Source organism: Erithacus rubecula (genome assembly GCF_903797595.1).
Source record: "Erithacus rubecula genome assembly, chromosome: 9".
Taxonomy (NCBI): domain Eukaryota; kingdom Metazoa; phylum Chordata; class Aves; order Passeriformes; family Muscicapidae; genus Erithacus; species Erithacus rubecula.
The window spans coordinates 7,066,465-7,081,638 of NC_136660.1; the positions used below are offsets into that span (position 1 = coordinate 7,066,465).

Below are 15,174 nucleotides of genomic sequence, written 5' to 3' on the forward strand. Positions count from 1 at the left end.
CTGCTTTGGCATTTGGTACAACACAGGTAACTTTAAGAGTCCCCTATCCATACTGGCCTAAATGTTTCACAATAAACACCTCCCACTGCCTTTATTAACACATTCTATACAAAAGCTCATTTCTTTATTATTAATCATTTAATGAAAGTCAAATCACCCTAAAGTAGAGCTGATATTTCAAGCAGAGAATACATATGGCTTTCACAAGTTTATGATCTGTTAAATTGGAAGGGAAGAATGCACATCGACTCATCAGCTCTAACAACTTGCCATGAAAGCCTAAAAGGAAAATATCAGCTTTGCACAAACCTTGCTTGGTTGTTTTGGCTTAGGCTTAATGCTTATGAATACATCTAATTGCTCCATTAGCTGTGTTATAAACTGTGGTTCTACTTCAATTTCTTCCTTCATATCAAACATGAGCACAAGGGGAAGGCAACCCTGAAAAAAAAGGCACAAAATATTCCTAGCACTTGTAACAAACCATTTTCCCACAAAAATGGTAGCAATAAAATGAGCTATAGACATTCATCTGCACATCATGATGTAACTTCAGAGAAAATAGCAAGGATGAAATTTTAAGGAAAGGCATTTCCTTGTATGTGAGAATAGAGGTGTATCTTCCTGTCCTGGGACTCTGACTAAAGAGTATGGTAGAACAAGGGTGAAATGATCTGCTGAATATTTGACATTCCAGTCAGAACAGTCTTGTCAGGAAATGATGGCAGGACACCCATACTAAAAGTCTCCCATTAAACTGCTTGAAATAAAGAAGCACACTTGTAATTCACCCGTTGCCTAAGTCTTAACTTCTACCTTTCTCTTCCCCATTCCAGATCAGCTATATAAATATTTTCTAGGGATATGGATAACATCTGTAACACACTTGAAATATTAAAGCTTTAGAGTAAAAACTCCCAGAATTGAATGGACCAGTCCACGCATATTTTGTTCCTCAATATTCACAAAGACAAAAAATTTTAAAACATATATATAGTTATAATGTTTAACTATAACATACATTAGTACTAAAATAATGGCTAAAGTCTCCTGGGAAGTTTAAAGAACAAGATACCAAAAATCTCTATAAATAGTGATATTTACGAGAGCTATTTTAAATATAAAAGACCTTATAGAATTGTGGTTGTGGTACTATAAAGAATGTAAGACATCAAGATAAGTAATTATTTTCCAATTTTGTAGGAAACGTGCCTACATGGAAACTAAGGAATTCCTGACATTTTCCCTCAAAATAAACCTATTCACCTGACAAACATAGAAAAGGTAGGCTGGCAAAGTAAAACACAGCCCGTCACCCAACACCCACAGAATATTTCAGAAATCTGCCTCTACTCAGAGGCATATTGTTACTGTAAGTTTAAATTACTTACATTGCAATTATATTACCAAGGTTATTTTTCAAGTCCCCTTACCAGAGATTACAAATGTTTTCAATAACTACAAACACTGACAAAACCCTGACAAAAACTGAATCATCTATTTGCAGTGTGAATGGCAATCCTTCCTCTCTAAGGCTAATTTACATGTGACTTGTAAACACATGCAGAGCAAGCAGATTTTCCATGATCTGGCAATTTTTTCACACAAGTTTCACTGAAAGTATTTACCATGAGATATTGCCTGGCAAGACAGACAGACTCAATTGTGCCCTGGAGGTAGACAGTGGATTTTTTTTGTGGGTTACTAGGGTCAGGGAAGTGGATCTGAGCACCAGTCCTCTGCATGATATGTTTGATGTTGCTGCCATTTCGACCCATCATAAAGAGATGATGCTGCGCTGCGATGTCGAGCTGTGTGCTCACAGGGATTGCAGAGGCCAGGCTCCCAGCCAGGTGCTCCAACAGCATGGCTGTTCCTTCCTGGGGGGAAATGGGAGAGACCAGTGAGACACTCACAAACACACAAAAGGACATCTTGGACTGCTTGCTTGCTTGCAATGCACTCCACAGGCGAGAAGAGAAAACACTGTTGGGTTTAAAACCACAATTGATTTGTTGAAGATAACAAATGCACTAAACTCTGCTCACTACTCCCATTTTATGACCAAATGCAGCATTTAATTGCCACTCTGTAACAGGCAGCAAGACAATGCCACATGCTCTGGTCCCAACAGATGTTTTGTGGCCACAAAGGCAGTCAGAAAGTCAACAGAGATTTATCTGGGTAGGTACACTACTTGCAAAAATTGCCTCTGTGGGCTCAGATGTTCTTACTGGCTTGAGATACACCCATCTGCAACCATATCAATCTCTCATACTGCCAGTTCCTAACAGGAACACTTTTTTACTTTATTAAGATGAACAGGCTCCTGGCAGTTCATAGCCTTGGCTGCCAAATTCACATATCCAAGCGCTGGATTCACAAGATCAGTTTTATTGACTGACTGGGTAATTTTCAAGGTTATATATTTGTGTGCATGTTGGGAAGAGCTCAGCATGAACAATTTAAGATGGGAGGTGTATTTGTGCTTTTTATTTACATTTTTTTTAAGTAAAAGATGGGTAAGACCAGCACATGTTCCAGAATTGCTGAGAACCTGAACAAGCGTGCAGGAGTGAACACTGGATTATCCAACAATGCTAAATCCTAAACTTAAAACTATTTTCTATGCATTTTTACACTTCACCTGTGTAAGTACAGGAAAAAATTCAAACCCTCAGGGTTTACAAGTGATCATACATTAACATAAGCTGATGAGGCAAGATATACCATCTTAGATACACAAACTATAGATATGACATTCAGAAACCTTCTTAAGAGCAGAGATTACCTTCACAGCACTAGTGTTGTTTTGTGACCCTCTGACAATGACTGTAGCACCATACATTCGAGAGCGTTGTTTGAAGGAAACTGAAATGTTGTATGTCTGACACACGTGCTGAATGGTCGGAGAATTAGGATCTGGGATGGGTTGGAGAATTCCAGCAATAGGCAATTCAAACATGAGTACCAATGGAAGCAGCTCCTGCAGCAATAATGAAGAGATACTGAAAACCAGATCCATACTCACATGATAACAATTTTATTCCTCAATCATAATGTACTGGTCAGTGATGATTTAGCTGGCAAAACATACTCTGCCCAGAGTTCATGGATAAAAATATATTGACACTTGGAAAAAGTCACCTCTTTTTCCAGGGATAATAGAGTGGGGATTTTTTGCAGAAATAATTTTTTGCACAAAAATAGGATTTTTTGCACAAAATAGCAGGAGCATTTGGAATAAGGTTGGGTGACATGTCTGGCTAAAGAATTGCAGTAAGTTTCTGGTAATTTATTTGATTTTTCATTACCCATGCCAAAATACACATAAGAGTTGAAACTAAAAGGAAAAGATAGAAAATAGCTACAAGTGGAGAATGACATTGGATTATTTACACAAATTATACATGAAAATAGTTGAAATGTGAGAAGTAGAAATTGCCTTTCCCAAGTCGTAGATTCACATAGGATGCCTGAGTTTCCACAGGCCATCTGTGGTGGGTAAGTTAAGATGCAATTCTCTGCACAGTATGGAATTAATTTACATCTTGCTTTGAGTGTAGACTTCGTGTTCAAGACCCACTTTGGGCCACTTAAAAATTCGGCCAGAATGTGAATCACTGTTATAATACCCTTGGCATGTTTCTCATATGGATGCTCACATTTGTTTCTACATTTCTGCTGTCATCAAACAGGGGCAGACAACCCCAGGGTTCTCAAAACTATGCTTTTTTTTTTTTTCCCTGACAGGTGTTTTCAAAGGGACACTCCACTGATCTAGAGCATTACCCGAATTCTGACTCTTGCAGACTCCACTCCAGCTGGCTGTCCTGCAATAGACACCTGGAAAAGCAAGAGTATCAAAAACATTGGATCATATTTTCAAGTGAGGCATGGAAAAGTTATTCAGATAGCTGTGCTCTCCTTAGAAGAAAAAAAAAAAATCTAAGGAAAAAAAACACCTTTCACACCTGCTGACATCCTAATTGTTCTCTAAACACTAGCTGAGAACTACAGCCAATATTAAAAATTGTTACAGCATCTTAGGTTACATATATTTAAGATAGGAAAACGGGATACATCAAAAATACAGTTGTTTAGGTCAAATAATGGAATTACTACTGTATACATATGCTCAGTGCTAATATTCAGACAACAGTGCATTTTCTTGAATGTTTTGAAATTACTGCATTTTTCTTAGCTGCCATTAGGATGCACAAGTAGAAATTTTAAGTACAAGGCTGAGAGACTTAAAAGTAAACATTCCATCAATAATAGCACTAGAAAAGGTGTACAATTCAGGCTCACTGACTTATTCTAATGAAGTTGAACTCTTACAATAAGACATTCATTTCTGCTGGCTATTTGCTAAGTTTAGTTTTCAACTAAGTTACACCACAAGGAAAAAGCACCCCAAAAGAGAGGAAAAAAAAAAAAAATCAGTATGCTGAGTAAGTCATTGTATTGAAAAGGAAAAAAAAATTCAAAAGCAGATTTTTTTTCATACAACTCCTCTACCATTCACACTAAGTTGCTGACTTCTGTATGCACAAAGTAATTTTAGCTTACAAAAATTAAAATTATTCATGAGCCATCACAAATGGTTTCCATCTGTTTTTACAGATTTCTCACTTAGGAAGCCCTGTACTTTCCACACAGTGTAAGCACCAAAAGTCTATTTCCCTGAACATGAACACACCATTCCCAAAAAACCCATGGTGAGAGAAATTAAGAAATGTTTTATATTCTCAGGAATTACAATACAAACGGGCTCAGTATTAAACAACACTTACTTGGTTGCTTTTCTCTGCTTGATTGTTCCTATTTGAATCTGGAAAATGGATATGGCATCCCGTTTCCTCCATCACTTTTTTAATATTATTGCCACCTTTACCTATCACATGAGAATGTTCTGTATGTGAAACATCCATCTTCAAGGTTACCCGATTGCTCTGGAAACCAAGCACCCAAAGTCAGACTTGATCATAGCAGAACCTTAGCACTTAAGTTTTTAAAAGTAATGTAACTTCAAAAATGACATCAAAATCATATTTCCAAAGAATTGTTTCTATTACTTAACTTCTACTCAAGAATGATTTTTAACAGGAATTGGTTGGATGTTAATTTGGTCTTGTTTTCTTTCTAGTGAGGAAATAATATGGAGATAAATACCCCAAAGAGGCATCTTCAAAAAATGACTAAGGCTGTTAAAATACCCCTGAACTTTCATCAACTGTGACACTTAAGTGTTGTTTTGTAATTTATTCTAATTTCTTTTAATTCTGTGTTCTTTCAGTTGAAGTCACATGCCCTTGTTTGATCTGAAATTATCATGTTATGAAGACTTTGCAAATCAAAGCCATGGGACCAAGTAGTGGTGTTTTTCCTTCCATAATTTTTTTTTGTACATGAATTTTTAAAATACACAAACACTGACTACAGCTATTCTTAAAAGCTCTGTTGTTAACAGCTCATCATAATGTTAATAGTTTTTCTAAAAGTGGTGCTTATTACTTGAGTGCTCCTTTTGGCAATCTGCTCAGAGAAATGGAAGGTGCCATACAGCTACACATTGCCCCAAAAGAGCTGCTGCTGAATGAAAATAATATCTGATGAACAGAAAAGATCCCTGGCCAAAATCTAGATGTTTTAGAAATTCTGTTCCTCATGTTTCAGAGCGTGAGAACAGAGTAACAGTTAAATATAAAATGGCACAAATGCTCCTAAAATCAAATTTCAAACAGAAACGAAATTTTAGGTTCTCTGAAGTGGTTGCATAATCTATTGCTTGCAGTGAAGCTGTATTTTAGATTTTGAAGTAAAACCCCAATTCAATGAACAAATCACTTATGCTTCCAGCCATATGGCTGGAAATATTATTTCTATATACTTCAGATCTGGAAAAGCTGCTTCAAGCAAGTATTTTCCTTGCAAAATGTTTAAATATGTGGGTATACACCAATATCAACATCTGCAAGACATTTACTGGAGACTTTGCTTCAGAGCGTCCATAAATACCTTCCCTTGAAATGTGTCCATTAAAGAGATCAATGTCACTACAAAATTAGGGACTAAGGTGTCATTCTAAGAAAGTTTTCTTACTTTTGTGTCCAAGACAGACATGATTTTCTCTTTTGCTTCTTTAACGTTTTCTTTTTTTCCAGAAACTTTAATATGGGGATCTATAAAAGAAATAAACTTGTAAAAAAATACAGTAAAATAGCTATAAAAAAATTCTCACTGCTAAAATAAATTTGAGCCCATTATTTATAATCCAGTGATAAACTGTACCACCAGTACAGTGGTAGTATCCCAATTCCTTTGGGATTCAGATGAAGATCAAAATTTCTTATTCTATCCCTTCAGCCCCACAATTAGGATTACCAGATAAACTTATTAAAACATGAGAATCAACTTAAAATAAATAGAAATCAAATTCCAAACATATATCACAGTATCATAAACATTGTCTGCAATGCAATTACATAGCTAAGCCACCATACCTTCTCAAACCAAAAGTAACAAGCTCAAAGCTTTTTGGCAGCCCATTAAAATAAAACCCTCCTTCATCATCACTTCCTTGTATTTAACTAGTATCTACAAATATCCTTTGCAGTTTTAACCTGGCACTAAAGGTGTCTCCATCCAAAGTTTTCTGATTGCAATTATCAAATGAAATTTAAAGGACACTTTATTAAAACAAATTGCTGAAGTTCAAGTACATAAATTAGCTGGAACACCAGCTGATGGTGGGTTTTGCCCACCAGTGATATCTAAAATATTGATTCTACATGATAATTATCAGACCTCTGCCCTGATACAACACAAGGTGTTGGGCTGAGCTAGCAGGTGCAGTTCTACATCCCATAATATGCACCAGGTCAGAGAGTACAGACCTGATTTTGGAACTAAATCAAGTAACAATTACTCCAAGTGTGAAAATTACACATCAGCCAGTTTAGCAGCACCATCTGGTGTCCAGGAGCACAAAGTGCCACAGTGCAAAATTACCAGCAAAACATTAAATACAAGTTCAGTTACAACAAACAAAGAAATGCTCAACTGCCACCCACATTTCTAATTGTCAGAAACAAGGGGATGACATTGCAGGTGATGCCTCCTTCCCTTGTTGAGTTCCCTGCCCTTTTGCAGTGCCTTTTTCTCCTGTGATACAATTTTTTTCTTAAAAAAAAAAAAAACCCTCAATCCTCTTCTGACTCTTCAATTAATATAATTCATTATGCTAGACAAATACATATATCTTAGGGAATATAAAAATAAATATATTCTCAATGGCAAGAGAAAACAGCTGTAGCACAACATATCTGCCTTTCCCATCATCTCAATGATTGAAACCAATTCCCCACTAAAGAAATGTGAAATAATACAACTTTAGGCTGTAAACCTGATCCATTCAATTGAAAATTGAAACTCTTAAGTCATGCCAGGATATTCTTTTCATTCCAACAGTAAAAATAAGCCTCTAGTCTTTACCACTGAGAAGCTCTCAGCACATTCAGCTGGGGATGCAGAAACACTGAAGGAACACAGGATTTGCTGCCAAGTTTCATAAAAGTCAATAAAAATGCAGCATTTTAAGTTCTGAGAAACAGATATATTCTATTTCTAAAATGGAAAAACCGTAGTCACAAAAACATGGTACGTATACAGAATTTACAGAAGCTTCAAAAATCTGCTACTTCAGCCTTTCACAATAGAGCAGTCAAACAAAAACACAACAAAGTAGTCTTAAGTTGACAGGAAGCCATATGGTTCTAATGCATTTAAGCTGTGAATGACATTTGAAGTGGATGTCGCAGTCAGAAATTCCCAGAAGCAGATTCCAACACACTGTGTGTGCTCCAAGTGCTCTTTAGATGCAACCAGGAAAAACACAAGCCCAGACCATCACTGTGGAGCCAATCTTCACATATCTGCAAACATTATATTTAGATACACATTTGATTATATGTAGGAAAATTACCTGAAATCAATCCCTGCATCCTATTAGTACCAAAGGAGATTACAATAATTCCAGAACATTATTTGCTTACTGGTGAGTGAAAATAGTTTAGAATATCCATTTTTTCCATTTTTCTTCTCAGTTGGATGCCTTTCTATTGATTCTGAGAGCTTCAGCCAAACATCCTGTATTTCTACACTTGTTTGCTTCAACTTTTAAGATGAAAAAAGCTCAATTGCTGAGTTAAAAAAACAACAAAACAAAACAAGGAAGAACCTACAAGGCAAAAAACAATCCACTGATGCCAGTAACAATTCTAAAATATGCTACCAAATCTTTCAAAATCGGTCTTAAGTACCCTCTCCTTACTTGACTTCTTCTCAAGTGGTTGGAAATGGATATGAAGTAGGTCAGTGTAAGTCAAATTCATTCTTTGAGATTTGTTCACTCTTTCATTCAGTGAAACACTATTTAAATACAACATCTTTTTGTCTGAAAAGAGTTACTTGTAAGTAAAAGATGGTGAAGTGTTTGAACTGGCCTTGCGTGAGTTTAACGCACATTGAAATTAAGTATAAAAACTCACAGGTACCCAAATAACAATCAACAAACAGATAATTTCAGGAATCAGTTAATTCTGAGAGAATTAGATCACAATAACCTGATTTTCTGTGTATTACAGAAACAAAATTTCTTAATATAGCTTGTTTGCTTTGCAGCTGATTCCATGGATTAATAGCTATATTTAATTCAGAAAAAAAATCCTACCTTGTCTTAGGCACCAAGACAAAAAATCTTGGTTGGCTAAAGCTCTACACTTAATATTTGAAATACCTACAGGTGCAATGGCAGCACTGTCAAAGTCCCCAAGAATAGACATGGCACTCTCAGAAGTGTGAAAAGAATTGTCAGGCTCAAAACTGTAACAAGCGTCATGTATGTCTCTACTGACAGTGCAGAAAAGCACAACCCAGCACTCCAGCCCTTGTTATATTAAACTAGAGAGGGAGAACAAAGAGCAGGTGCCTACCATAAATAAAGTCATGAGACAACAAAGCTTTGCAAACTATTTGCAAACACAGAACAAAGGCTTCAGAAGAGATCTGTGTGCTAGAAGCATATAAGGCTTCAACACTTTATTTAGAGTTTATTTAAACTTTTATTTAAAGGCCCTGGAAAAGGCTTTAACTCATAAGAAACAATATGATTAGTGTCTTGCAAACTATTAAAAATGCCATTCTATAGTAATCCATCTTTTCCATCAACTTTGAAAGGCAGTATATTTTTCTCTAGGAATGGAAAAGAAAAAATTAATTTTAACAGGCCTTTCCCTCCCTCCCCCTTCCAAGAATGGAGGAATATTTACATAGCTGAAGTTACACAACAGACACTGTTGGAAATTTTTCTCAACAGTCTTCATTTTGCCAGACTTCTGCCTTCAAGTGGTCTTTTATTGCTCCTATCCTCAAATTCCTCACTCCACACTTTGGCAGAGTTTCACCTCCCCAGTCTTTGTCCACAGCTATACCAGCAAGCCTCCAGCTTTATTGCTACTATTGTGTGTGACACTTCAGTAAACAAAATAAAATTCCTCCAAGCAAAAGTATGTTTGTGCCAGTGCAAATGCAACTACACCAACTTGTGCCAGGCAAGAAATATTTCAAATAATGAAGCCATTTAACTGTGTAGGCTTCTCCTGAAATTCAAGTGTTACATTTAATGTCCAGGGCAGCTCTTCACAGCTATGCATCCAGCTTGTTTACAGGATGAACAGACTTAAGTTAAGTAACACAAATACCAAAATACCACTACTCTAAAAATAGCCAGACAACTGGGCAACACCAGGGCAGATGACAGTCATTCTTAACGAGTGGCTGATTAAGATCTGAATAGCCTGAGAGTATTACAGAGCTTGAGCCATTCAAACAAAAAGACAAAAGAGACCCAGCATTTTTAAGGGACAAGTTATGAGAGTGTCTGTCCCAAAAGTACCAACAAAAACACACTAAGCTATGTGAGAAGTTAAAAAGAAAAAAAAAAAAAAAAAACCAAACAAATTAACACATAGAAGTTGGTACGTTCTCATCTGAAAGTGCAAATACATTGATCACCCTACAAGATGAAGAAACACAGACCTATAAAACAAGTGAATTATGCAAAAAGGTCAAGTAAGGCTTCCTATTAATGTGAAAAAAAGGATAATTAAACTGAAACAATTTATTTAATGCTCATAAATCAGGAAATACTGCATGTACAGTTTTAGGAGCAGATATTCCCTCACCAAATTATATGACTGTTATAGCCAAGAGAGACTTGAATCAGACTCACACTATTGCCATGGAAAAGCAATATTAAGGCTAGAAGCATGGAGCAAATGCTCAGGAGTAAGGGCACATGCAAAGGAGCGACTGAATAATAAAGCAAAGCCATCACTTGGGTACTCGGTGCTGTTGGCTCACCAGCTTAAAAGAATTCTTACCCTCCCTCTAATACAACTCAGGGCACTCCTCCCGCCAGTGTCCAAACCACAGAAGGAAAAAGCTACTCATGTATTAAGGCAGAAAGCAATGAGCCATTTCCAACTGCAGACTCCTGGGTATTCTCAGAGGTATCACTCAACAACAACACGTGGGGTTTTTTGTTTGGGGCTTGTCTTTTTCTTGTTTTTAGCTGAAATCGGACTGCAGCATCATTTTCTCTGAACAAGATTTCACCCAGCTAACTTGGGCATGATCAAAAGCCTAACCAGACCATCATAAAACTCAACATGGGCTGTGAGCAATTAACAGTGTCTTCAGAGGAGACATATCCCGAGGCTCTGGGCATTCTGGGGGATCTGTCTGTTGTGGACAAACAACTGATTATGAAATGTTCCTGGGAAGAGCTAGAGCCCCTGCCTATATGTGTGCACACATTTGAAAGACTCTTTGTCTTCTCAGCACTTCTTCACTCTTAACTCTCACCATTACTGGCACCTCACTCCAAACTGTCTTTAGGAGAATTTCTGCTCAACTCAGGACATGAGAAGGAAGCTGAAAAAAAGCAAATGCTTTTGTTCCTGCAACACTATTTCCCCAGGAAAGGCAGTTTACATGCAGCCCTTCACTCTTAGTTACAGTTTGGTTGCTGTCACACTGTCACCTGAGGAGCATTAACTACCAGAGAACTGCTTTTCAACCCTGCCCTGTAACAACTGCCTAATGTGCAGCCAGAAATCAATCCCCTCCTCACTCCTCCCCACCATTTACAGCAATACACTTAATTCATACATACACAGATATTCACAAAGCAGAGACTGAGTACACACCAACCTTACAAAGAAAAGCAGAGCAGCATCTGGTAGAGCAGAGCAAAGAACCTTGTTTTTCAAAGATTTCAGTGTAGCTCAAAAGAAAATGTCAGTATCTGCAACAGGCTACTTAAAATGGCTCTTAGAGTGAAATAGCTGTTTGATGTAGGCTCACAAATTCAAAGAAATGAGATGCACTTGTACATGAACCATAGTTGAATCCCACATTTAGATCTCCTAGCAGCTTTGAAATATTCCAACAGAACACTGAAAATTCATGTTCAGAATGTCCAGAATTAAGAGAAAATTAGAAACATCAGTAAGCTTTAAAAAATAGATTACCTGTACAACATAAGGTTTGGAGAAATAAACTATTGATGACTGGATTTCGGACCACTGACAGAGGAAATGAAGCTGAAAAGACTTCTCTTAAAGCATAAGCAAAGAGGGAAGACAAGGAAGAGGTAACAGATCATATGGCAACTTAAATAAAAAAGTGACCAGATTTCAAGGGAGAAGGGGAAGGCCAAGGTGGAGAAGAAAACCTGAAAAGAAGAAATGAGAACGAATTAATTGTAATCACCAAGACACTCTATTACAGTTCAACAACTTCAGTTACCACTACGACTAGCTGAAATTCCTTATTTTACTTCTAAAAAGAGCCAATAGGGACATTTTGCAAATACAGTCAGCCACAAAAAGGCCTTGCAGTCCTTCTGCTGCCTCTCGGGCAGCTGCTCTTCAGCCTTTAGCCCCAGCAGCCACCCAAAGCAAGGCAGTCTCTCAGCAGGACACAAAGTCTGTTATTTTTTTCAGCAGGGACCCAACAAATTCACAGTTCATGACTTAAATATCTGTTGGCATTGTATCTCAAAGCACAAACACAGAATCACAATGCCTGGGAAAGAAAATAAGAAACAAAGAGAAGAAAAAAAGCTATAGTATTGTAAGACCAGCTTAATAGAGGGCCTAGAAAACAGCCACAACATTACTATCAGAAAAAACACCACTATCTTCACTGCACACAGCCTCATAATCAAGGTTGCAATTCTGATGCATCAGCCATTAGATAATTTTAGTTTCTCACACATTCTCAAAAAAGTCCTTGTGACTGCATTTTTCTAAATAAAAAACATCATTTGACCCATGAGCTCAAATTCATGCCTCAGGCTCAGCCTTCCTTGCAGTGCTCCCCCATCCAATGCCTGATGGCTCTGACTGACTGCACCCCCCTGTGTCAGCTGGTTTGGACACAGCCACTGGAAGGATGAATTCTGTGGCTGGACCAAAAGGATCCAGCTAAGCCTGCAGCAAAGATTAGTACAGGTCTGAATGAGCAGGACAAACAGACCTGTCCTTCTGGGAATCAGGATGGAATTAAATGTCATTGAAAAGATAAAAACAGCTGCCTCCCAACAGGACATCAGACATCAGGTGACTAAAGCCAAAGGGAGCTCATAAAATATTTTTGATCACCATTACAAATACTTTACCTTCCCTGCTTTAGTATCATACTCTGTGAAAGAAATTTTCCCCAGGAAAGTTTTCCTTTTCCAGATTATTATATTTTCAGAAGTTATTTCAACTGTATTTCTGATTAACATGGTAAACAGGTATCATTTTTTGTTTGCTCTGTTTTTTCTAAAAAAAGAGAAAAATGGCAAGTTCAATAAAGAAACATCTAGATTGCCTTCTTGAGAGCTATTCATGAAGAAACAGCAACATTAATTAGATGAAAATTATAACAACCCAGTAAAAATCCAGTCCTAGAGTCGACAGGAAAACTGATTCAAGGGCTTAGTAGGCTCCTACAAAAAAGAACTCCAGTACAAGCAGAACACTTTAACTGTCTAGTTTTTCCTCCCATGTACCAGACACTAATTACATTGCCTACAACAGATAGATACAAAATAAGAAAAAGTTTATGAACTCTTTTTTGAAGGTGTAAGAAGACATTTTCTTAGTTTTAGATCATTAGCACACCTCTCTATCTTGGGCTTGAAATTGAAAGATCACTATATATTTTACAGTTATGCTAATATTAAGCATATGAAATTTGACTAAAAACTTGCTTTTTTTATTAACAAGTTTCTGCCATTGACTGAACATGACTATTTCTTTCCTTATTTTTCAGAAGCACAAGGCACACTTCTTTTTCCAGCCAGCATGGCAATGTATTGGCTTTTTCCATGTGCCACTACTGTGCAGGCTGTAGTCTCCAGGAAGAAAAAGGCAAATAGAGAGATAAGGAAAGTAGTGTTTCCATCTTCCTTCTAAACTCACTTGGGATGCATCTAATCAACAACGACATTATCCATCTGGTGAAAATTGGTTCTGAGTATTAAAACCTTCTAGATGCTTTTACAAGTGTTATGTGAACACCTAATCATATTTTAATCATGCAATAATCGACCATTTCTTAGCTTTTAGCATGGCAATATGTCTAGAGCAATATGTATAGAGCAATATATATAGAGCAATATGTATATCTTACATGAAAAGGTTATTCTTATTCACAGATACTAATTTTCATTCACCAGTATAACAGGCAGTTTGCAGCTGATTTGGGAAGAGAATCTCCTGAAGAATAGTCACTTAAAAACTGCTTTTCTTTTCAGGGAGGGGCTTAGAGCAAGCAAACACTGCCCACACTGCTCCTCTGCGAGGGTCATTTCTCTGAGATATACTGAGAAATGAAAACACCAAACAAGTGAAAGCTGTCCAGTGCTGCCTTTCAAATCAAGAAATCATTCCTGAGCTGTTCTCAGATTAATTTTCTCTGCATCACTTCTGTCCATCTGTCTCTCCCCAGTACTACACTAAGAGCAAAACTCACCTCTGGGAAATTAATCACCTATTGAGCATCTCTGCAATGTGAATTTCAGCTGTCACTCTGATAAATTGCATTTTGTATCCTAACAATTGAGTTTAAATAGAAAGATGGGCATCAGAGTGGAACACACTCAGTCTCCTGTCTACATGCAAATGCAATGCAGGAACACACTGCAAGGTATCTGCTTGCTGAAAGCTCCTAGAAGTCCAAAACCAATACATTAACTAATTCCAATTTTCACTGAAAGATCGTGACAAATTTGTACTCTCAAGTAATTTAATTACAGCAATAGTTTATATTACTACATTCCAGGGCTTGAAATTTTAGTTTTACTGCAGTTACTGCCAAGCACATTCACTGGATGTTAAGCTCGTTGATAATTCCCTTCATATTACAACTGTGTTTGTATTTACCCCTCCCTTGTCTGGCCAAGTGCAAGTACATCACTGTTCTTCACAGAAAACACAGCGAGCACTGATCAAAAACAGACAAGTCCAAAATCTTCCTACTCTTACAGCAATGACCAAAGTTCAGATCACTCCTGTGTAAGTGTAGTTAAAGTACAATGCCTACCTGCTGGCTCCTTTGCTACCTAGAGTTTCCTTAAAACATTCACCAATGTGAGCATTTTATCTTCTGAGCCAGTACAAATTTTGACTTTAAGCTCCCATGGCTGCAGGCACAGACCACCCCGAGCACAGAAACACGGGCAGTCTGAGCACAAACGAGATAAAAGGCTCAAGCAAATGTGACTTTCTGTCAAAGCCCTCTGGCCTGTCACCTTCCCCACACACAGAATTGATGGCTGGGGCTGCTCTCTGAAGTGGCAGCAGTCTGCAGGCTGGGTAAGTGACTGCAGTAAATGAGGGATTTGCTGCCAGCTGCTGGCACAAGGGATGCTGTGGTCTGCGCGTGTCAAACTGCTCAAATCTGAGAGAACCAGCATGAACTCCGAGTTTCAGACTGCCTGGGATGGTCTTTCTGTCCATCTAGTTATTGCAAAACAGGGAGGAGTCAGCTATGCTTGAGTCAGCTGCTCCAGAAACAAAAGAAATAAACAAACTTGTGATCTAAAACACAAAGGTT

General features: G+C 37.5%; 1 protein-coding gene across 2 annotated transcripts in view; it reads right to left on the reverse strand.

The window, feature by feature from the left end:
- BICC1 (BicC family RNA binding protein 1) overlaps nt 1-15,174 on the reverse strand; it is an 88,793-nt gene that overhangs the window by 15,826 nt on the left and 57,793 nt on the right. For both annotated transcript variants that reach the window (XM_079313274.1, XM_079313273.1), the window contains exons 4-9: nt 6,106-6,185; nt 4,797-4,955; nt 3,793-3,846; nt 2,792-2,986; nt 1,629-1,880; nt 310-441 (exon numbers count right to left, since the gene is read on the reverse strand). In XM_079313274.1, the coding sequence (XP_079169400.1) occupies nt 310-441; nt 1,629-1,880; nt 2,792-2,986; nt 3,793-3,846; nt 4,797-4,955; nt 6,106-6,185 (872 nt within the window). The remainder of the gene's footprint in view (nt 1-309; nt 442-1,628; nt 1,881-2,791; nt 2,987-3,792; nt 3,847-4,796; nt 4,956-6,105; nt 6,186-15,174) is intronic.